The sequence below is a fragment of the Choristoneura fumiferana genome, chromosome 16 (assembly GCF_025370935.1).
Source record: "Choristoneura fumiferana chromosome 16, NRCan_CFum_1, whole genome shotgun sequence".
NCBI lineage: Eukaryota > Metazoa > Arthropoda > Insecta > Lepidoptera > Tortricidae > Choristoneura > Choristoneura fumiferana.
In genome coordinates this window covers 19,851,526-19,877,241 of record NC_133487.1, presented here as the reverse complement: position 1 = coordinate 19,877,241, position 25,716 = coordinate 19,851,526, and the positions used below count along the sequence as shown (strand labels likewise).

Here is a 25,716-nt window from a genome sequence, read left to right as displayed (position 1 = left end):
AGCAAAAAAAAAAACCTAACCAACAAAAATTTGGAAAACCCCCCGACTTTGTCACTTCAAAGTACAATCTCAAAAACTGCTGAACCGATTTTGATGAAACATGTCAAGAACCATCGGTAGAAAACCTGATTTCAAATAAGAAAACCGCATTCAAATCGGTCCACCCGCTTAAGAGCTACGGTGCACAGACAGACAGACAGACACACAGATATACAGACACAAAGACACACATAGCGGTCAAGCTTATAACACCCCTTTTTTGCGTCGGGGGTTAAAAATATGTAAAATTATCTCAAAAGGTAACAAAAGTGGGTCCTCGAGTGGCGACCATGAACCAGAAAAGGAAGCGTTTGCAGGCCTCCCACTAGGTGGTCTGCCAGTGGCTTAGCGTAGTTGAGGCGGGGGGCGGTCCGCCCCGGGCAGCAAAAATACCTACCGTAAAATTTTAACGGCCCAATCCACACTAGGCCCGCGTAGGAACTACGGCCCAAGTGTTCTCAATCTGAGAGGAGGACTGCGCCCAGCAGTGGGAAGTTTATGGGCTGGGATGATGATGATAATTCCATAACAAATAAAAATGTCGCACCTACGATTCGGACCGATTAGAATGATAGTACCCTAAATAAGAGGGCAGCAAAATTTTGAAATAAAAGGAAACTGGATAAGTATTATTCAGCGTATTTGCGGTATTTTTAACCGACTTCAAAAAAGGAGGTTATCAATTCAGTTTTTATTTATGTTTGTTACCTCAGAACTTCGTCATTTATGAACCGATTTGAAAAATTTTTTTTTTCGTTCGTCTATGAATGCTTTCAATTACGTCCCATAAGCACCAATTCAGGATCTGATGATTGGATCCTAAGGAAATCGACGGAACTCTTCAAATATTGTAGGGACACCTATGGTAATTTTGATATGTTAAGTAGTAACTTTTTATTTATTTGACTTGATTTTCAAACGAGCAAGAGGGTCTCCTGTTGGTAAGAGATCACCGCCGCCCATAAACATCTGCAACGCCATGGGTAATGCAGATGCGTTGCCAACCTATAGGCCTAAGATGGGATACCTCACGTGCCAGTAATTTCACCGGCTGTCTTACTCTGCAAGCACTGCTGCTTCACGGCAGGATTAGCGAGCAAGATGGTGGTAGCAATCCGGGTGGACCTTGCACAAGGTCCTACCACCTTCAAACTTGTGCATTTGCTCTTGAAATACATCATTTGATGAAGTGGAACTGATGATGAAGACCACAGTTGACCATTGGAGTTACTACTCATCATCATCATCATCATCATGTCAGCCGAAAGACGTCCACTGCTGGACATGGCCTCCCCCAAGAGTTAGTTTGAGTTACTACTCAATTACAAGTATTTCACGGGTTGAATTTCAATTACTTTACACAGTTGCTAAGCAATTTGAGCTCATCGTAATGCATATGGTGAAATGGAACGGGTGATGAAGCACCAGGAATCCTCAATAATGAACGTCTCTGCACCGGAAAAAGCAATTTTTCTTAAAAGGGGACGAGCAGTTGACATTAAACTATTGTATCTTAGATCTTTTTACACTAAAAAGAGTGAAAAAAAAAATTATAACAAAAAATTGAACCGACTACAAAAAAACCATGAAAATATTTTTCTACCAGTCTGAATTCGGTGCCTCAGCACGAGCCAGCAGGAGTGATTGAAGCCCAATATACGCGTATAGTATGTAGGTGAGGTAGGTCCACTCCTGCTGGCTCGTGCTGAGGCACCGACTTCAGACTGGTAGAAAATTATTTTCATGGTTTTTTGTAGTCGGTTCAATTTTTTGTTATAATTTTTTTTTTCTATCACTATTCCTATGCAGGTTTTCAACTACCAAAGTAACCAGACATCCGCAAGTTAACTAAACATACCTTTCTAGAGGTCAGTTGAAAATGGTGGTTGAACAAACACTCCATTTTACGTATGTCTTCGTTGCACAACATATATAAGGCTATGCGACCTTACCTCGTCGCAGTTGAAAGCCTCGAGCCTGCGGGTCGGCTGTCTTAGTCGAAATTTAAAAAATCAGTGTTCAACTTTTTTTTTTCAAAATGCGTGTGTTATTAGTCGTGGCAGTTTGCTGTTTGGCCAGTACGAAGGCGCAGACTCTACGTGAGTTTATTAAAAATATATATTTAACGTTATAATTATTACTTATAATTAGTTATAATTACATTAAGTGACACAGTTTATGAAGATGTGTGCGAGGTAAATTTCTTGGTGTTTCGATTTTGAAAACCGTTAGGACTTAAGAGCAATAATTATACAAAACTAATTGTAATGGTAGGTAGTGACAAATTTGTTATGATTATAATTTTTATAAGAACTGTCCTTTTAATAAATATCATCTGGGACTTGATCATGACTACTTGTAACCATGTGTTTGTAACCAAGTAGCTCCACGACCACGCTACGGTGTGGTCGAAACGTCGAGGTAAAGGAGAGTCTTTTAGACCAAAGGCTGATCATAAATGAAAATAACTCTATCGTGTTCCTTGCGTTTCTTTCTATTAGGGAGAAAAAGAAAACTTATTTTCAACATTGTCGATTATTTATCTCTATGCCAAAATCACGTCGATCCATCGCTCCGTTTCCACGTGAAAGACGGACAAACATACAATAGTACATTGTGTCTTAAGGGCGGTAAATAAGGAATTACGAACGAGAGTCTATTAAGAAAATTAGTACGCGCAATGACTCATTTACCGACCACGGGTTTCATGACAAGCACATTAAGGTCGAGGGTTTTATTTGGGGGGTTGCAACCAAGGTAGCCTGCATGTTACGACACTGTTTACGAGCAAGTGTGATGAAAACATACAATACAACACACACTTTCGCATTTATATTTATTTACCAGAGTTGTCCCGTTACGGTTCCAGAATCATCTTATATATGTATCTAGATATAACTATAAGGTCATTGGTAAACTGTGAGGGCTAGTAGGTAATGAACGTTTAGCCCTACCCCAACACAACATGATTACAGTTTGCTGTATCCTTGTGCTATGCAGTTGCTTAATCGGCGTTCCATTACCATGTCAAAGTAAGGCAAACCACTTTGAAACACTACAATTAAGACTATGTATCAAACAAGTTTACAAAATAAAAAGAATTAAATCAAAGTGGTTACTTTTTTTCGTTTTTTTTTTATCACAAATGAAAGTAATGATTTCTTTCTTTAGTAGATATACTCTTTTATCATTTGAAGGTTAAGTCACTTGAAATTTCCACAGTCCATGTGTTACGATGGCAGCAAATAACAAATACATAATACTAGCGTAGCGACATATCCAGAGGCGTAGCTAGGTAAACAAAGGCCCAGGCAAAAAATTAACTAGGACCCCAACTAAAACCGTTTGTTCCGTATTCCGAATATTCCGAATGTGGGAGAAATTTTCACTAGTTCAATTTATAGTTTGTAAGTCAGAGTCCTAGGGGCCCCCTGAGGTTGGGGGTCTAGCCCTCCGGTAGCTACGCCACTGGACCTACCCCAACTTTGCTCGGGTGTTGAAAAAATAAAGCAAACCTATAAACAAAGCCACTTCACATGTAGTATATATACTCATCAGCACAAAATTTGTCCCACTCTACATACAAAATTACCTATTTCTGCATACATTTCGCTGCTTATCTAAATAAGTCACTATTGCAAAATACTACGTTTTCGTACTAACTATAAAAACTGCGTGGAGAATAAGCTAAACTTTGTCGTGAATAAGACACCCAAGTCGCTACTTCAAAAAATGACTCCGTGGCAGCAATGTGCCGTTATGTGATTGGTTGGAACTCGACGCTATTTATCGGTAAGAGCGGCCGCATGCCAGTTGCCCGCGGTTTTGACAACTTCACTACGATTCTCTGTGAACAACGGCACATCGCGAAATAACCCGCGGATCGTTGCTTATTGTTTATGCAATAATGCTGCATCGCAAAATACAGCCATCTTTACGAAAAGGGAAGCTAATTATTTTTGCCTTTTTTTGCAATAGTGTTACATTACGAAGTGCAACATTCTTCATGAAAAAGTAAGTATACTACTTATGTCATATGTAGAATTTGGCCTATATTTACGAAACGGAAAACGATTTTTATTGTTGACATTGCAAAATATGCCTGTCTATCGAATAAAGTAAGCCATACTTAAATGATATAATAGCTAATTGGGACACTATGCACCATAGACCATACTCATAACTAGTTTATTTAAAGCAAATATAGCCACTATTTACGAAACAAATTATTTATTATTCAAGCGTGAATTGGCACTACGTTATGTTATAGTCTTTACTAATAATACAGATGCGAAAGTAACGCTATCTATGTGTCTGTCTGTTACATTTTCACGCCCAAACCACTAAACCGATCCCGATGAAATTTGGCACAGAGATAACTTGAGGCCTAAGATATATACTTATTTTCCCGGAAAATACGAATTTTCCGAGATAAAGGGTTTCTACGCGAGCAAAGTCGCGGGCAACAGCTAGTAGTATTATATTTAATTGACTAGTTTATCACGCTATCACGTTAAACTAAAATATTGTTGGTTGGTTTCAGAGATGATTAGCAACAAAAACTTGCAGTAGCAGAGCAAACGAAGAAAGGTCTTCTCGGATTTATTAATAAGAATTATATCCCGGATATCAGCCTGTATGTGATAAGGATGGCCTTGAAACAGCTTAAGAACAATAAGGCGCCGGGTGAGGACGGAATCACGCCGTCAGAGCTTCTGAAGGCGGGCGGATCACCAGTCCTTAAAATCCTTCAGAGGATCTTTAATTCAGTCTTGCTCGAAGGTACAACGCCAGAAGCACGGAACAAGAGCCTGGTGGTGTTAAGTTGTTCTTCTAGAAGGGTGATAACACCTTATTGAAGAATTACAGGACCATCTCGCTGTTGAGCCATGTTCATAAGCTGTTTTCCAAGGTCATTGTAAATCGTCTGGAACACAGGCTCGATGACTTCCAACAACCCGAATAAGCTGGGTTCCGAAAAGGCCATAGTACCGTAGACCACATACATGCTGCGGCAGGTCATACAGGAGACCGAAGAGTCTAACTAGCCGCTATGTCTAGCGTTTGTGGACTACGAGAAAGCCTTTGATTCGGTCGAAACATAGGCAGTGCTTGAGACTCTCCAGCGATGCCATATGACTATCTGTATATCGAAGTGTTGATGTATTTGTAGAGAAACGCTACTATGTCCGAGTCTAAGTCCGAGGTCAGAGTACAGGAACAGAGTTCCAAGGCGATTCCCTTGAAAAGAGGCGTAAGACAGGGAGATGTGATATCTCAAAAACTGTTTACTGCACTGAAAAACACCTTCAAGCTTCCGGAATGGAAAGGACTAGGCATTAATGTCAACGGCGAATACATTACGCACCTTCGATTTGCCGATGGTATTGTGGTCACAGCAAAGTCGATGGAAGAACTCAGCACGATGCTTGAAGGCTTCAATCGAGTCTCCCAATGGGTAGGCCTCAAAATGAACATGGACAAGACGAAGCTTATGTCGAATGTCCGTGTGGTGACTGCCCCTTTTATGGTTGAGAGTTCGGTTCTTGAAGTTGTTGACGCGTATGTATACCTAGTACATACCGTTCAATTAGGTAGGTCCAACTTGGAGGAGGAGGTCAATCGTCGAATCCAACTCGGATGGGCAGCGTTTGGGAAACTTCGCAACGTCTTTTCGTCCAAAATCCCAAAGAGCCTTAAGACGAAAGTCTAGTGTGTTTTGCCAGTGATGACATTATGGATCCAAGACGTGGTGCTTCCCTATTGGCCTTATAAATGGCTCAAAATTGCTCTGCGAGCTATGGAGAGAGCTATGCTCGTAGTTTCTTTACGGGATCGAATCAGAAATGAGGAGATACGTAGAAGAACGGGGTCACCGACATAGCCAAGCGAATCAGCTCGTTGAAGTGGCAATAGGCAGGCCATATAGCACGGAGAACAGATGGTCGTTGGGACTGAAAAGTTCTCGAATGGAGACTGCGAATCGACAAACGCAACGTAGGACGTCCACCAACGAGATGGACGGATGACCTGGTTAAAGCTGCGGGTTCACGGTGGATGCAGGCCGCTTCCAACAGAATTACAGAAGCAACTGGAAACCTATGGGGGAGGCCTATGTCTAACAGTGGACGTCCTACGTCCTACGGATGATAATGATGTTTTAGTCGATTTTCTCCCACAGGAACTCTTGACCGGGATAAAAAGTATTCCATGTCCTAGAAGATGATTTTGTTCTTATCTGGAGAATTTTATTTTGATTAGTAACAAGTTTTATCATTATACTCAGCGGCGCAAAATTTGGCCCACCTTTCTTACAAAATTACCGATTCTGCATACATTTGAGGGCCAAATTTTTTGCCGCTCTGTATAATTATGTTGTGTTTTTGAAGGTCTCAATTTTTTATTCTAAAATACACTAAAAAGTCTTTAATACGGTAAATATTATAAATCTCGTGATAATAATGTGATTTTATATGCTTAAATAGATGTTGTATTATGATAAAAGGTAATTAATGAGAATAATTGAAAGTATCGCAAACGTTCATGTGCAATTAAAAACAAAATCTAGACCTTCTCCGACGTCGGAAGTTGTGTTCAGACCTTGTTGACAATAATTTTGATGTAAAATTTTGTGCGCAATACATGATGGGTCGTTATTAAAGAGAAATTTATGTTATATTTTGTGCACAAAATCTGATATGACATTATTCATGATAAAATTTACTTTATCACATGACCTAAAGACAAATAGGTCGTTATTTGTCATACATTCTTGTATTACTGTGTAAGTATTACGAGTTGTGACGTTCTTGCTCATAATAATATTAAAAATATTAAGACTTAACTCAAAGTAGTCACTGTTTTTATTATTTTATTGTTATAAAGATGTGCCATTTCATTATAAGTTTATACTGCAGCTATTCTTGATTAACCAAGGGACTTAATAGCACATAGAAGAATGTTTTTAAGTTAATTTTAATACAAGATATTCCAAATTAAATTTGTTTTATTTTTAATTCGCTCTACTGAAAAAAGTTCGATTTTGAGTTGGGCCGTTTTATAATTGATAAGCAGCGATTTGAGGGCCAGATTTTTTTCCGGTCAGTATATAATACAATACAATCATCATCATCATCAGTCTACAGCAGTCCACTGCTGGACATAGTCCTCTTGCATGGCGCGTCACAATACTGTCTTCAGCCCCTCGCTGCCAGCGACCCTCTTAAGGTCGTCCGTCCACTGTGCCTCAGGACGCCCAACACCTATTGCCTCTATCCTATCTCAAAATACATTCACACAATATAAAAAATAAACGACTACTAAAAGATTTTTTAACTCAGAACTGTTACTACAGTATAAATGAATATTTAGAAGAATAAAGAAAAAATAGTTAACCTGTTATTATTATATGTAGATAACTTACATAAAGTTAATTTATAAAGTGTTTAAACCTCTTGCTAAAGATTACATGTGGTTAAAATAGCATAATATGTTATGTATAAGTTAATGAATGTAATTAATTTTAAAATTGCCACGCCCCAACAGGGCATCATTTTTTATATTTTTATGTAAAAGGTGTTGCAATAAATAAATACTGAATACTGAGTATTCAGTGTAAGTCCTTGACCGTACAAAGATAAAATGAGGGTAGACTAGACAGTAGCTCGCTCAAAAGGGATCTCTTCCAAGCATAGCAACCTAATAAAGTAATACAAATACGTAAAAGTGGCAAAAAGAAATAGAGGACCATCAAAAACAATAATACTATGTTGAAAATACAAACTGAAAAATAGATGCTCAGAAAAACCAGAAAGAGAAGACCAGCACTAAAAAGTACCGAACCCAGGTCCTCGGCATTCCATGCCGTGTGCTAATACCCCACACACACGCACACGGCACTGAATGCCGAGGACCTGGTTCGATTCCCAGTGCTGGTCTTATTTTCTGGTTTTTCTGTGCATCTATATTTCAGTTTGTATTTTTAATTTAGGTTTTACGGGATGACCGTAAAAGCAAAAATTATGAATTGAAATAAAAAATATTCCAAAAAACAATCTTAATAATACTATGAATGACACATGTATACGTACGTACGTACTACAGAGGGAGAGCCGGCGGCAAGCGACTTGTTGTATACTAAATACCTTAAAGATGCAAAAAACGTCTATTTTTCAGCGTAACGATGCATCTTTTTGATGACAATATAGCACTGTTAGTAACTAGAGGTGAGACCAAAGTGAGACGTACTAGGCAAAACGCGGACTGAGTCTTGCGAGTACGCGTCCACAAAAAGACTAGATCCAAAGACTAGGTCCACGAGTATCTATCTACGAGTACTTAACTCAATTGACTCATTGAGTAAACAAAATGATTCCCGTAAATGCGCTCCCGTAATTGCGTATACGCGTACTAGTTAAGTAGTGTTACGAATATCGAACTACCGAACTCCACGTCACAGTTCAGTCTTCACACTTCATATTTTTTTAATTTTAACTTATATTAAATACCGACTAAAAACTTCCCTTCATACTTTATACAGGCTTAGGATTGTTAGCAATTTTTATAATTTTTTCAATTAAAAAGTGTACAAAAATGCTATCAGTTTTCAAGTTGGCGGAACGTTGTCAGCCGCCGTACTCCTAAATACTTGTGGTTTGGTAGCACATATATTAAAACTACATTTAACACCTATTCAATAAATACACTATTATTTTGAGTTAGGCAAATTGTATTTCTGAGATACTTTTACTATTGATTAAGTATGTACAAGTTGGTTTCGGAAAGTGTTTTCAGCTTAAGAGCCGGCCAGCGAGAGACGTCAAGTCCAAAGCATCACGGCGGCCGCCCGCGCGTAGTGCGGTGCGGCTTCCGGCTAGGGATGAGCCGTGCCAACATTAAAGCTCGCCTACAATCGCCACATACTCGTACGCTAAAAGAACCGCGGGCGGGAACGCGTACTCACGCGTCCAAGCCCAAACCTATTCCAGTAAATACGTCTCACCTCTATTAGTAACTTACTGTTCACTCAGTTCTTGCAGTGTTTTGTTGTTAAACAGCAACAACTGGAAACGGACGTGGCGTAATGAGCGACTGTAACGATGCGCAGGCGCAGCACAGCATCCTTAATTCCAGCGAAGGACGCGCGGCACCGTTACGGGTACTACTTTGCAATGAACATACAAACACACATACATACGCTTATTAGGTCAGAGCAGAGGTCAATCGCTGGTCAGTTTTAAACAAAAAACCGGCCAAGTGCGAGTCGGACTCGCGCACGAAGGGTTCCGTACCATTATCTATACAACATTAGACATTACAAAAAAAGGCGTTTGCTGTATGGAAGCCCCTTAATTTTTTTTTAAGTGAATTTATGACTAAATTTTCTATGAATATTTCAAGCGTCTACTTGTTGCCGTTATTAATATCGAGCAAAAACGGCAAAAAAATCACGTTTGTTGTATGGGAGCCCCCCTTAAATATTTATTTTATTCTGTTTGTTAAACCGTTTTTATTAAATATGTTAAGAACCATCGCTAGAAAACTTGCTTTCAAATAAAAAAACCTCATTTAAATTGGTCCACCAGAATCGAGCTACGGTGCCACATACAGACACACATAGCGGTCAAACTTATAACACCCCTCTTTTTGCGCCGGGGGTTAAAAACGCTTTACATTGCTTTCGAATAAACTTTACTGCAAAGTAGTAGAAATTAACCGGCCAAGAGCGTGTCGGACACACCCGAAATAGGGTTCCGTAGCCATTACGAAAAAATTAAGTAATATTTTTCTAAGGATTTCGTATTTTATACGTAATCTTCCAATTTTAGGTATATTTTATACCTTAGGCTGCTATTTACTTAAGAAAACTTAACCGTTATAGTTTTCCTTGAAAGTTTGATATACTTACTACCATCCTGAATTTTTTCAAATTTTTCCACCCACCGGTTTACATTTTAGAGGGGGGGAAAATCGATTTTAATGAAAATTTGCACTTTAAAGTTGAATATTTCGCAAAAAAATCACTAAATCGAAAAATCGTTTTACCAACCCCCTAATGATTTTAAAAGACCTATCCAACGATACCCCACACTATAGGGTTGGATGAAAAAAAAACACCCCCACTTTACGTCTATGGGAGGTACCCTAAAAAATTACATTTATAATTGTACCATTTTATCGGCATAGTTTACTTATATATCCGTGCAAAATTATAGCTTTCTAGTTATTGATAGTCCCTGAACAAAGCCGCGGACAGACAGACAGACAGACATGGCGAAACTATAAGGGTTCCGTTTTTGCCATTTTGGCTCCGGTACCCTAAAAAAGTCGCTGTTTTAATGTCGTTCAGTTTGGCGAGTGCGATATATACGTTTTAATTATTTGCTCCTATTAAAGAACCCACTGTAGGTATATAGCATAGCATCGTAGTCAAATTACATACGGCGAATCTTTGTCTGATGTTTGCAGACGGCATTCATTGAAACGCGTGCGATGTGGAGAAATAACAATAAGCAACGTGTTACACGAACATTAGTTGCATTAGCGCATATTTAACGATCCGGAAAGCATGGCAAAACCGAGACGCTTGAGCAAATAACAACCACCTACGATAGCCTTGTAACTTGTACATAAACTTTCGCTGTTTTCTTGTAATTTCTCGTACATTCGGGCAGCGGCGTCTTTAGCCCATGTCATGTAGCGCCCGTGTGCAATTATTACTTTAGCGCCATCTAGGAAGTGCGCGGTCAAAATGGAATAGGTACAAAGTGCCGCGGCCGGCGCCCCTAACACCGCTGCGCCCGTGTGCAACGCACACCCTGCACTATAGGTAAAGACGCCTCTGCATTCGGGGCTTTTTTATTGCTAAAATCTTGTCTAGCATTGTTTATCTATTTATTCGAGGATCTCGGTAACGGCTCTACTGATTTCGACGAAATTTATATTCATATATGTTCTCGTAAGCGGGGGTGTTTCCAATTCAATTAAATTTTCCTGAAACATAGGAGTTTCCTAGTTCAGGTATATGAATTAGTTTCCCTTAGTATATAGAGCCTATAAGTTTGTTATACTTATTTGTTAATTTTGTAAGAGAAATAAAGATTATTATTATTATTATAATATATTTTGTACCCGTTATCACAATAAATATATTATGATTATGATTATGATTATGATTTTTACTCAAATAAAAAACAAAAGAAGTACAGATGGAATTAAATAAAATAATACTAATAAGAAGAAGACAAAGAAAACTTACCTACCTAAGAAACCTTAACTAAATATATCTAAGATGCTACTATGTTATTATTATTAATTTATTTAATTCAGATAAAAATACATATTGGGTTAGTAACTATGTCCTATGAGCTAGTGTTAGAGTGTGATACATTCAAAGTAAAGAACCGAGTTTCCGAGTTATGTTTTTTCGTGAAAACTTTAAGCGCAACAAGTTCAGTAATTTCAATAGTTCTGTGATCAGATATACTCGTAGACTATTAATCTGGAGGTATCAGGTTATTTCCTCCACACAATTTTTATATGCTATGCTTGCTATATGTTGGTGTGCAATAAATAGTAATTGTATTGTATTGTATTGTTCTGAATTATTATAAGACAATCCTAACCTAACCTACAGTTTTCTATAGGATATGGCCATTTTAAAATTTCAGAAAAATGTAAGTTAGACTAGCGGAGAGTATGCGAACTTTGGCGCTCCATATTCCTAGAATTACTTACCTCACGTTTCGTGCCTGCTGGGCTACTCCGAAACACGAAACTCGAAGTTCGTGTCGTGCGTCCCTCTGACACTTACACTGTTTGATACGAGAGCGAGAGGGACCGCACGACACGAACTTCGAGTTACGAGTTTCGTAGTAGCGTTGCTGTTGCGGCTGTAGTCTCGAATAAACCACAGGCTACCTATGGTCACCGCAACATGGGCAAAACGTCGAGATGGTCGGGACTCGGGACTACATCTTGAATCAAACTTCCTTTTAATTTTCGTTAAAATGCTTCGAACGAAAATTAAATCATCTTCTATTGCATTGTATATATATAAGTGAGAGAAAGAAAGAGCAATCATACATAAAATAGCATGATATTTTCGTAGTATTATCAGCTTTAGCTGTTTTAGTACGCTCTTAGCCAATCCTTTTATCTAAAATCGGACAGTTTATTTTACCTGTTTATTTTCCTTGTGCCGCTGTCACCTCGGCGTCCAAAGCTGGCCAAGGCAGCGCGGGCGCAGCATCCATCTGTCATTTTAATGACTACCACGACACCATCAGCATAACTTATGTGATGTGCATATTTATGTGACAACGACCTATTATGAATGTAAATACAGTTTACCGTTGAAATATTCTGTAATTAGAGCGAGAAACTACGACATATAAGTCCCTTATCACTCTTGCGAGTATTAAGCGTATTATTAACCGACGAAAAAAAACGGAGGAGGATTTTAAGTCAACGCGTATACTTATATATTTTTTTATGTATGACCTCGCATAAGCTTTTACGGAATAATTCTCCTTTTATTGGATAGGATACAACGAGGGTAGTCCCATTTAAATTAGGAAAAAATCCTACCCTACAGGATCAGTATTTCGTCTCGGTAGCTGCCTACTCTACTAAGTAACTGTCACTCTTTATATATGTATTTGATTGGATACTCATAATGTCACATGAAATTTAAAGTAGGGAAAGGATTAGGAAAGACTTAAAGATGGACTAAGTAGAGTTTAACAAAAATGCATTTTACTTTTTGCGTTATTTTAATAAACCACAAAATGTATTATGTTTTAAACCTTTTCTTTGGCTCCATCACTACGTATATTTGTTACCTACAAATTAGCTACGGAGAAGTATTTGCGCCTCTTCTGGGATGTGCCACCACCACCATCCCAGCCTATATACGTCCCACTGCTGGGCACAGGCCTCCTCTCAGAACAAGAGGGCTTGGGCCATAGTTCCCACGCGGGCCCAGTGCGTATTGGGAACTTCACACGAACCATTGAATTGCTTCGCAGGTTTGTGGAGGTTTCCTCACGATGTTTTCCTTCACCGCAAAGCTCGAAAAAAGAAGGCTCTGGGATGTGCGAAAAGCTTTATTGTTCAATTTAAGAGTACCTATAAAAAATTCGCATTCTGATAAATAACTTCAATAGATACGTTTTTACTATATTATATTAGATGAATTTAAACATCCGTACACCGAACAATACTGTATATCGTTGTGACCTCAGATCATCTGAGGTTGTGACATATTGAGGTACGTAATAAATGCGCGTGAGTCCGTACGTAACCGCGCAGCACTCGCGACTGCAGGGCTACTACGAAACTTTTTTTTTTTCTATTTTTTTTTTGAGGCTTAAGTGCACCAGTGTGACTATGCCAGCCTCATTGAAAGACTCGATGTCCACATTCATCAAACACTCCTATTGCGATATCCAGATTATCTGGCTGCAAAGGAGTGCTTGATGAACCGATAAATTCGTACTGCATCTTCCGATACCGGACAACTCAAAATAACATTCACTGCACCATTGAACAGGTCCAAATCACTCAACCACCTCTCGCGGATATCCTTCGTCAATACACACTCCACCAAAAAATGTATTAAGTCCTCAATCTTATTACAATCCGTGCACATGGGGGATTGAACTACTTTCATCATATTTAAAAATTTATTCAATGGAACATGTCCTGACCGCACTCGAAACGCCTACTACTACGAAACTTGAAACTCGAAGTTCGTGTCGTGCGGTCCCTCTGACACTTATACCATTTAATAAGAGAGCGAGAGGGACCGCACGACACGAACTTCGAGTCGAGTTTCGTAGTAGCCCTGCTGATGGTTGCCGAGGTATGCTGAGAGGCCGTTTGTATGAAGACGGTGTACTGCTCCTTTTTTGTACTGTCCTCACCTACATCCTGCTGGCGAGTGCTGAGGCACCGACTTTAAACTAAGAAGTACCTAGGTTAGGTTAGGTTAAATAAAAAAAAAGGTTTATTATTTTTTGCTTTTCAGTTTTTTCAGCGGTTTCATTTTTTTGTATGAAGGCGATCACGCAACGAGTTCGCCGCGACTGATATTTGTATAGAAAACACCCAAGTGTGATAAGGCCCTTAATCTTCAAATTTCAAATATTTATTTGCATAAACAAGGGTATAAATTGATCTTAATTGGTGTTAAAAATAAAGTTGTGTTAAATACTTGTGATGTATACATATCATTTAACAATATTGTAAATCTGTTTAAAAAAATATATATATACCTCGTTGAGTTTCTTGCCGGATTCTTCTCAGCAGAGGTTTTTCCGAACCGGTGGTAGATTTTTTTGACATTCATAAGTGCTCGTTATAGCCTAAATTGAATAAAGATATTTTGACTTTGATTTTGACTTTGACTTACATAATGTCATAGGTGCATTCCTTGTTTTGCCATAGTACCTATGGCGTACAAATATTTATAAAATCACATTATCAATTCTAACAGATCACATGCTTACATTTTATTATTCACAATAAGTTTATGTCAAAATATTATTAAATGTCAAATGTATATAAATAAAAATAATTATACGAAAATAGTAAAACTTAAAGCAGGATTGACAATAAAAATTATTATAAATATCTAGTAAATAACATGATGTCATAATCTAGTACTTACTTGTCATGAACTCGTCTATATTGAAAGGCAGAATCTTAAAATCATTGGTTAACACGTTGAATATCTGTACTGCCATTCCGTGAACATTATTTTTTGTAACAATTTGTGTCTATATGCTCCTCGCTTTGACTTGGCAGTTATAGTTTTGAAATAAGATGAATGTTTTCTAACAAAAACACTCTTGCTTTCTATCTGCCACAAATTCTGCACCACAGAATCATAAATGATTCTCTGTATTAAAATACCGGTCTAAGCGCAATGACATGAATGGGTTGACCGCTGCGCCGGCGCCGGTCAATGTCGCGTTGCGCAACTCCCGAGCATGCTTATGCTCTCAAATACTTGAATAACGTTACGTATTCTCTGACCGTGGGTATCGGTATAAATAAGTAAAGTACCTACATAACATAAGTAAAGAAAGGTGGTAGGCCCTTGTGCAAGTTCCGCCCGGATTGCTACCACCATCTTGCTCGCTAATCCTGCCGTGAAGCAGCAGTGCTTGCACTGTTGTGTTTCGGCGTGGAGAGTAAGACAGCCGGTGAAATTACTGGCACGTGAGGTATCCCATCTTAGGCCTCTAGGTTGGCAACGCGTCTGCAATACCCCTGGTGCTGCAGATGTTTATGGGCGGTATCTCTTACCATCAGGAGACCCACTTGCTCGTTTGCCATCAGGCCCCTCAGATACTGACTTACAAACTATAAATTTTAACGACGAATCTGGAGTACGTCGAATGGGGAACACGACAAACAACGAACAAACTATTTTAAATTGATAGTTTAGTTTGGGGCCTAGTATATATTTTGCCCCAGGGTCTTTGGTTACTTAGCTACGCCTCTGAACGCTTCGATTTTTTTTGTGCTCTCTCCTGTAACGAACATTCGCTACGAGTAGAATGCTCATTACAAGTGAATGCTCAAGTTTATCAGCATATTTAAAAGAGATTTCTTAATACGCATAACCTTTACGCCACCACTCGATCCTTCAGTGATGAAAACGTTTTGTAACTTCAAGTCACTGTGTAATCTCGTACAGCAAGGAGTATTAAGTATAACTCAAAAGTTACTTTCACAGCAGCAAACAATGTGGTATCCATCACACTTGCTCGTTACTAGTGTCGCAACATGCAGGCTAGCTTGGTTGCAACCCCCCCTCCCCCTAAATAAAACCCAAACACCTGTTGAGGATCAATGTCCACCCATCCAAATCATATGTTTTTTAGTTTTAATCTGTGACAACTCTCCTTGTCTACTACACATAGAGAAAAAATGTCAGCGAATGTGCGTCGTCATAGTTAAGTTATTTTGTGAAGAAAAGTTGGAATAAAAGACAATTATAAGAAATAAAGTTTTATTTAATATCAACAGTGGTAGCAGAGCGTGGTTTGGTGGTTATGGTTTTGGTTGGTTTCGATGTTGTGCAAGCTCGAGCCGGCCGGCGGTTACGTTGTGGTTGTGTGATTGATGGCAATAAGAAATATGGCGGAAGCAAATTTTCAAACAATAAAAATAAAACAGTTTGCGGGCGAAGATTTCGCGATTTGGAAGTTTCGCATTACAAGTATCCTGCGGGAAAATGATTGCGAAAAAGCAATAGAAAGCATGGCTTTCGCGAGTGTTCCAGAGCACAAAAAATTGGAAGCTCGTGCACAAAGCATTATTATAAATGGAGTCGCTGACAGTCACATTGATTATATACAAGACGAAAATACGGCGTACAACATGATGTCAAAGCTGGAAAAACAATTTATGAAAAAAGGTACAAGAAGCAAACTATTTATCAGGCGGCAACTGAACGAAATAAAGTATAGGGAAGGAACCCCACTGGCAGAACATTTTGTTACACTGTCAAAACTCTTCGGACAACTCAGAGACGCCGGGAGCGCATTATCTGAAGAAGAAAAAGTAAATGTTTTGTTGTTATCCATGCCGCAGTCATTTGAAATTGTGGTGACAGCAATAGAGTCGCTGCCCAACTTGACAGTAGATATAGTCAAAGATCGGCTTCTAGGAGAAGAAGAAAAAAGAATGAAAAATACACATACAGTAGAGCAGCACAGAACTTCATTTTTATGTTTTTCATGTGGTAAAGAAGGCCACAAAAGCTTTGAATGTGGAGCGAGAAGCCAGGGATATGGCAGACAAGAACAGACTTATCAGGGACCAGCTCGAGGAAGAAATCAGAGTCATTCAAGAGGTCAAGGCAGAGTTATGCAAGCGCCACAAAGAGCAGGATTTAATAATCAAGGATTTTTACCAAGAGGAAGAGGTCGAGGTTTTTCAAATAGAGGAAGAGGATTTAGAGGACATTGGAGAGGACAGCAGGGACAAGGACAGAACTATTCAGGGAGAGAGTTTCAATCATATGCTGCGTCTTCACAGAAAGATCATGCCTTTTTAGCTGGAAGTGAATATAATAGTGAACTCGATAATCAAAAGTGCAGTGAAATAGTGTGGTGCGTAGACTCTGGGTCATCAGATCATCTTACAAACAATAAAAACGCTTTTTCAGAGTACATTGAACTCAGTGAGCCAAAGGTTATTGCAGCAGCCAAAAATGGAGTCAGTTTGCTGGCTGTTGGTGTTGGCAACATAAAGGCAAGATGTTATGTTGGTAAAAGGTATGTTGACTGTACTATCAAAAATGTTTACTATGTGCCAGAACTAAGAAAAAATTTGCTGTCTGTATCTAATATTGAAAATCATGGTTATAGGGTGGAATTTTTAAATGGAAAAGTAAGAGTTTATAAATATGACTTGTTAACAATGATTGGAAATAGTGAAGGATCTTTGTACACAATTAAAATGCAGATACTAACTGATGAATGTAATCTCAGTGACAATAATGACAATCACATGAAGCAGTTGTGGCACAGACGGTTCGCTCACCTAGGCTTAAAGAATTTAACTTTGCTCTCACAAAATAAAATGGTAAATGGTATTGATGACTTGACTAAATGTAAAAATAATGACCATGTATGCGAGCCATGTTTGTTAGGGAAAATGACGAGACAGCCTTTTAACAGACAAGGACGTAGGGCGACCAGACCACTCGAATTAGTACATACTGACGTTTGTGGCCCTATCACCCCAGTGACTGAGGACGGACACAAATACTTCCTAACATTTATCGACGACTATACTCATTTTGTTTGGGTATACCTCCTTTCCAATAAAAGTGAGGTGTTTGAAAAATTTAAGCAGTACTATTACTTTGCAACAAACCATTTTAATGCCAATATATTAAAGTTAAAATCAGATAATGGAGGAGAATATATATCAAGAGAATTTCAGGATTTTTGTTATAATAAGGGTATACAAATGCATTACACAGTTCCATACAGTCCTCAACTAAATGGAACAGCGGAACGTATGAACCGCACATTAATTGAAAAAACAAAAACTATCCTATTAGACTCTAAACTAGGCAAAGAATTTTGGGGACATGCAGTGTTATTTTCAGCATATGTGACTAATAGAAGCCCGACTGAAGGAAAACATCAAACACCATCTGAACTGTGGGAAGGCAGGAAACCTGATGTTTCCAATATGAGAGTTTTTGGATGCACCGCATATAACCATGTGCCAAAAGAATTACGGCAAAAATTAGATAATTCTGGAAAGAAAATGATTTTTATTGGATATTTCACCTCAGGCTATAAATTGTATGATATGGAAACACGGAAAGTAATATCGGCTCGAAACGTAATCTTTGATGAGACAAAACCAGAAAGTGACAATTCTACGAGATATATACTTGACAGGACAGAAAAGGAGACAGATGATAGAAGTGAAAAAGAACAAGAAAGTGAAGAGGAAGACAATGATGAAAATGTATCAATAGACAGCACAGAGAGAAAACCAGAGAAAAGGAATACAGAAAATGAAAATAGAAAAGAAGGAGAGACACAAGAAACAAAATTTGTAACAGAGAAGACAGAAGGCTTAGAAAGAGGGAGAGAAAAAAGAAAAATAAGAAAACCAGTTTGGCAAAAAGACTATGAAATTAATTTAGATGAGAGTGATACAGCATTATATGCATTATTATCAAATTATCAGGATGTTCCAACAAATTTTGATGACATTAAAGGAAGAAAAGATGAAAAGGAATGGAATAAGGCAATATATGAAGAATTAAAGGTTTTAAAGGAAAATGAAACATGGAAGTTTATGCCTGTACCAGAGAATGAAAAGTTACTGGATAGTAGATGGGTTTTTACAAAGAAGAACATCGGAGAGCAAGAAATACCTAAAGCAAGATTAGTGGTGAAAGGTTACCAACAAAAAGATAAATTGGAAAATATATACTCACCTGTTTTGAAATTACAAACCTTAAGAGTTCTTCTATCAGTAGCTGCACAAATGGATTATGAAATTCACCAAATGGATGTCAAAGGCGCATTTTTGTATGGCAGGATTGATGAGGCAGTATATTTGAAACCCCCACAAGGTCTAACGGTTCCCAAAGGTCATGTTTTAAAATTACAGAAATCTTTGTATGGTTTAAAAAAGAGCCCAAAATATTGGTATGAAAAATTTACAGAAGTTATTACTGAATATGGTTTTACACGTTCTCAAAATGACTATTGTCTATATAATAAAGGCGATTTGTATCTGATTTTATATGTTGATGATTTACTGATTGTTGGACCTAGTAGGACTGAAATAGAAATTGCCAAGAATTTCTTAAAAACAAAATTTAACATGAAAGATTTAGGTGACAATAATTTAATGTATCTCGGTATCAGTATTCAGAAGAAACAAGATGGCATCTATCTCAATCAATCTAAATATTTACAGAAGGTAATTGAATCATACAACATGGACAATTGTAGAGGGACTAATTCCCCTATGGACCTTAACTTTAAACTGGACTTTGACTTGAGTGAAGTAGACATGACTTTAGAACATCAGTGTAGATCACTTATTGGATCCTTAATGTATGCTATGGTGAGCACAAGACCGGACTTAGCAACAGCTGTGTCATACCTGAGTAGATTTCAATCACAACCAACTTTGAAGTTATGGCAAGCATTAAAACGTGTACTTAGATATGTCAAGCAAACAATTGATTTTAGTTTAAAATATTCGAAATGTAATGATCATGGCTTAGTAGGTTTTGCAGATGCAGATTTTGCAAGGGATAGTGATAGAAAATCGACTAGTGGATACTTATTTAAATTGTTTGGTAATACAGTGACATGGAAATCTAAGAAGCAAAGCACGGTTGCTTTGAGTACTACCGAAGCTGAATTGATTGCATTATGTGAAGCATCTGTTGAAGCTTGTTGGCTGATGAAACTTTTGTCAGATTTTAATATTGAAATATGTAAAACTATTATTTTTGAGGACAATCAAAGCACCATGAAAATTGTAAAAAATCCTGACCAGAAACGATTAAAACATATAGATGTCAAATTTAATTTCATAAAGCAAAAGGTAGAGGAAGGACTTATTATAGTTAAATATGTATCTACAACAGACCAAGTAGCTGATGTGCTAACAAAGCCTCTATCAGGTGAGAGATTTGTCAGACTATGTAATATGCTTAATCTTGTAAAATGTTAGTGTATGTAGGTATAGATGTGTGAACATTGAGGGAGAGTGTTGAGGATCAATGTCCACCCATCCAAATCATATGTTTTTTAGTTTTAATCTGTGACAACTCTCCTTGTCTACTACACATAGAGAAAAAAAATGTCAGCGAATGTACGTCGTCATAGTTAAGTTATTTTGTGAAGAAAAGTTGGAATAAAAGACAATTATAAGAAATAAAGTTTTATTTAATATCAACACACCTTTTTATGCCTATAACGCATAAACGTAATGAATGATAATTTGTGTACAACCTACTAATTATGATGCAAACCCCCTCTTGCGTAAGAACTGGATAGAATTTCAATCGCGCCCTTCAATCCGCCGCCTACCATACATGATTTGATTATTGAATTAGGCTAGGCGTTACTTTGCGGAGGTCTCTAGCAATGAACTGAAAAAAATACTCTGCTAACCCGCGACCTTATTATGATAGCCACGTTTATGCAAGAGATGTTTGTTCATGCAGTGCCTTCACCTCCACACTCTAAGAACACACACAAATCACACAAACCCATCTACCACCAACACACACACTGATGCGATTCATGTCGCCACTCGAGGATTTTGCTTCTCCAAATTACCTCTACTAACAACTCTCGAAGATCTTCGTTTAGAAACTGGAGCAAGTAAATTTAGCATGTGCTCCTATCCAGATTGTATCTGTCAGTCACCGTACCACGTCTCAACCTCTTTTTCTTACAGCCTCCTTCATCCACCCATGCTCTGCGTCAGACCCTGAACTGAACAAGTGCATCCAGAAGGCCGTGGCGGAAGCCGGGCCGTCGTTCGCAGACGGCATCCCAGCGCTGGGCATAGCGACCCTGGACCCCGTGCAGCTGGGCACTGTTCTTGTCAACAATCCCTCGCTGAAGATCACGTTTACTGACACTGTCGTGACCGGCCTCAGAGGGTTCAAGGTCAACTCCTTCAAGTAAGTTGAAAACGTTTTTTTTCTAGGCAAAATCTTTTTTAATGAGTATGTACCTACATACATTTTACTAGTTGTGCGCACCTAGATCGAAGTTCGTTCGATTTACACCTTCCGGCTTCCAGAAATTCAATGAAGTCTACTCTACATTCATGTTGGCATGTGCTGTTTTGTTTTGAGTTGATACATTTACTAACTTGGTGTGTGAATTTGTTCAGTACACCAAATCTGATCAATCTCACCATTATATTTAAGCTCGTGGGTCGAAACTACTGTAATTATTTAACATAGTAACCTACCTACTAAGTGTATACTTAATGTTTTGTACCATGCACTAACCATACCTACATATACTTTTGTTTTAATTTTTTATTTTTTTATTATCAGATGTTTATTCAAAGTGTACCGCGCTTAGAGCAACGCGGCCTTCCTACCGGAACCTTCCTTCCGTAGGAAGCCCGTGTTGCTCTAAGAAGTACCTACCGCGTCAACGGTAAGAGTAGGTACACTGTAAGGTAGGTCGAGTCAAATTTTCGATGAAAAATCTTTATACCTCAGTCAGTCAAACTAATTCATTGATCAAAAGTCGAAACTGAATAAAATAACGCGTGATTGAATCAATTCTGAATGTTGCAGGATGAGCCCAGAGGCGGGAAAGGCGACGTTTGACTTCACAGCCAACGTAACGCTAAAAGCACAGTATGATATGAATGGACAGGTTCTCATTCTGCCAATCCGCGGGAACGGCCAGGCCAAGATCAAAATCAGTAAGTCTTCATCCTTTAACTCCTTGATGTTAGATGATAAACATCCAACCAACGACGAAGAAGTCACTCGACTTCTTGCCATTAGTATTCAGGAATGACTGTTTTAATCACTAGAGCCAGAAAAGTAGGCATGAAATTTATTGTGGTGATAACTTTAAAGTGGCCAGGTTTAACAGTTAGTTATTCTGGTAACAAGCGAGATGATGTGTGGCCGCGATCTAGCAAGCGTTAAGGTGCCCTCCACAGTGGAGTAAAGATTGAACTAGCAGAAGCTGGATGTGAAAAGGTATTAAGATGGCAGGGTGTAATGGCACATTTTACTGGTGGGCTGATACAAGCCGATGATGATGAAAGGAGAAGTGGTTTAAAATAAATAAATAAATAAATATCATGGGACAACTGACACTGATTGACCTAGTCCCAAACTAAGCAAAGCTTGTACCTACTATGGGTACAAGGCAACGGATAAACATACTTAAATATATATAAACGAAATGCATATTATACGTCCAAGATCCGAGAGCAAACATTCAAAGTTATCAAACTAGGTGAAACGTAATTAACGAATACCAACTTGTCTACGAAGGCGTTGTTGTTTTTAAGGTCGAAAATTCAAAACTCGTTGATCTGACCAGATTGGAAAGATTAGAAGATCTGACGACTGAAAATACCCAAAAGCTAAATCCAAGGTCTGTTCTAGAAAATGTAGAATCAACATAGCAAACAGATCAACACGTGACGCATGTGATACTCGTGGATATCCATGAAGTTTCAAAACATTCGAGCGCATTCATAGAACCGGCTAGCGACCTTTCTAGCGCGTTGGGCAACCCGCCGGCATTGACCTGAAGGAGTAAATATAAAGAAAGGCCGCGCGACATCGGAGATCACGACTTGAGATTTATTAGCGACATGCCGGTGTCATTAGAGGAGCACGATGGCGACTTGATTGTTGCACGGTTAAAAATGATCTGGATTTATGGGGTTCCGTTTTTAATTTAATAGTGGTTTTTAAATTTTATATCTGTATACTCGTACATTGGTAAATAGCGATCTTACCAGTCACAGTGGAAAGTTTCTTCGATAAGGCTAACAAGATTCAACCGACATGTCAAAAGTTTATCCGATATGAACTTTGATGAACCATACTACTAGATTCAAGGTCCCATACAAAATCAAAGCGAAAAAGTGGCCGTACTTATAGCGATATCTGATTTACGATATGAACGTTTCGTTTGCATTAACTAAACAATTCTTAGTAGTTATCAAAATCTTCACCTTAAGAGAGGCCTGCCAATCCTGCCATCGCTTTATTCAATGGTTCGTGGCCGCCACTTGTGCTTTTCTCCTCCAATGGTTATTATATCTTCGAGCGATTTTGCCCGCCCGTTGACTTTAGTTTTTCGGCGAATTTCCGTATTCCGAATTCTATAAAAAACTCTAAGCATAGTTCTCTCCATAGCTCGTACAGACATATATTATACATGCCTAATTTCATCAGGCATTACTTTTTTATTGGTGCTACAGTTTGCAGGTGGTAGGACCTTGTGCAAGTTCCACCCGGATTGCTACCACCATCTTGCTCGCTAATCCTGCCGTGAAGCAGCAGTGCTTGCACTGTTGTGTTCGGCGTGGAGAGTAAGACACCCGGTGAAATTACAGGCACTTGAGGTATCCCATCTTAGGCCTCTATCCCACCCGGCTATCTACCCATGAAAATTAAACTTTCCGAACAGTTGAGGTGAAAAATATAAAGCTTGCCATATTCCCTCCGCCTAACCGTCGCCCTGTCTCCAGCAAACCTGAACATCCTCATCAAGTACGACTACGAGACGCGCGAGGGCCACTGGCTGGTGACTGGCTACAAGGACAGCTACAAGATGGATCGCGCTCAGTTCAAGTTCACTAACCTCTTCGGGGGCAATAAGCAGCTAGGTGAGTACCATGCATCGTCCAAAGTCGGCCCTAATGTTAAAACTATTAAGGATCAATGTCCTTTAGGTATACCACAAACTATCAACTACCTGAATTCATTAGGTACCCAAATACCCAATATATTAGAATCTTTTCACGTACATAACCTAACCAACAAAAAGTTGGAAACCCCCGACTTTTCCACTTCAAAGTTCATATCTCAAAAAACGGTTAAACCGATTTGATGAAACATGTCTATAGAACCACCGCTAGAAAACCTGCTTTCAAATAAAAAAAACGCATTAAAATCGGTCCACCGTTTAAGAGCTGCAGTGCCACAGACAGACACACAGACAAACCACACATAGCGGTCAAACTTATAACACCCCTCTTTTTGCGTCGGGGGCTAACAATACTATGGTGGCATCACCGACCATGAAAATCGTTATGAACACTCACTGTGAAAACATTTACATTGGTTCAGTTATCAAATGATTTAAATGTACAAGACGCACTTATGTGGAAATAAGAAGTAGATAACTAGCCTCAATAATATTATACTGATCCATCCTAAGCTAACTCTAAAATAATAATGACTAAAGGTAACGGCGCCTATTACCGGGGTTATCGAAATCGACGGCCATCACCGCGGCAATTTTAAAATACGCATTTTAATAATCAAACCGATAGATTTCTCAAAAATATATTTTTACAAGATAAAAGCTTATTTTAGTCGACTCACGGAATCTATTAGCGCTAGCGTACGTGGAATGAATCAAAGATCTCGCAATTCGTGATTTTCCGAAATGGCACCGACGGAAGAGGATTTGCCATACAAACTCGTGACACCACATACAAGCAGACTCGAATCTTATTTAGTGTTTTACAAATATTTATGGCAATTGATCTAATGTTATGGTTTTTAAATGGCTTTTTATAGTTTTTTGTACGAGTTCTGAATACTTTTTGTATATTTTTTGGCCGCGGAAATACGATTAAAATGGGAAAATAAAATACAGCGGCGATAGGCGCCATTTTTAACTGTTGATTGTAATACCGTGGTATATCACGGTAATAGTTAAAGTGGTAGTTTTGGTTCTTCAAGCTTTATTTTTGGTATAAATTATCGTTTATAAATTTGTTTACAGTAATTCCAATCTTGATCTATTCACGCTTTTAAAAAACTATTTCCGTGGTATGAAAAGTATTAACAAACTCTTAATTTTTAGCAAAAAACTTCAATACTGAATTTGTAGTTTCTATAGAAACCGTTATTTTGCCAAGTTGTTTAAATATTGCGATGAAATTTTATATTTACTCACCAGTTATGTAATTTTGGTTATATGCCAAGGATGTAATTAAGTATATTGATTTGTTAATTCAACACAAACTCTATCCTATAGTTTTTATAGGTCGGAATTAGATTTTACAATACTCCAAATTAAGCCAATTAACGATGGTATGATTGCATAACCCTCGGTAATAGAATGTTTGGGATCTATTACCGACCATTCAATTGTCTTTGGGTCGGTAATAGGTTCTTAAAGAAGTCCCTATTACCGAGTGATATTTTATTTTTCTGTTAAAATAATTCACATTTAGGGTACCGTAAGTGCAGATTTTTTTGATAAAGTTGTGACTTTTACTCAGCATGCATATATCAAACTAATAACTGGTGGCATAAGCATAAATAAAATACAATGGCTGGAACACTATTCGAATCATACTTTAGTTTTTTATTTTAAATTTCCTCAAAAAATATTTGGTGTACAATATATTATTATTATTATTTTTATACGA

At 38.2% G+C, this 25,716-nt stretch overlaps 1 protein-coding gene across 1 annotated transcript; it reads left to right on the top strand.

Moving 5' to 3' along the window:
- The first annotated feature begins 2,003 nt into the window (after window positions 1-2,003).
- Window positions 2,004-24,161, top strand: LOC141436615 (protein takeout-like). The gene is made up of 4 exons (XM_074099608.1): window positions 2,004-2,138; window positions 21,010-21,238; window positions 21,872-22,002; window positions 23,800-24,161. The coding sequence occupies exons 1-4, from the start codon at window positions 2,078-2,080 to the stop codon at window positions 24,159-24,161; spliced, it is 783 nt and encodes a 260-aa protein (XP_073955709.1). The 5' UTR covers window positions 2,004-2,077.
- The last annotated feature ends 1,555 nt before the right edge of the window (window positions 24,162-25,716 follow it).

Coding starts and splice junctions, on each gene's coding strand:
- LOC141436615 (XM_074099608.1), top strand. CDS start 2,078: ATGCGTGTGTTATTAGTCGTGGCAGTTTGCTGTTTGGCCAGTACGAAG. Junction 2,139..21,009: donor TACGAAGGCGCAGACTCTAC/GTGAGTTTATTA, acceptor TTTTTCTTACAG/CCTCCTTCATCCACCCATGC. Junction 21,239..21,871: donor TTCAAGGTCAACTCCTTCAA/GTAAGTTGAAAA, acceptor TGAATGTTGCAG/GATGAGCCCAGAGGCGGGAA.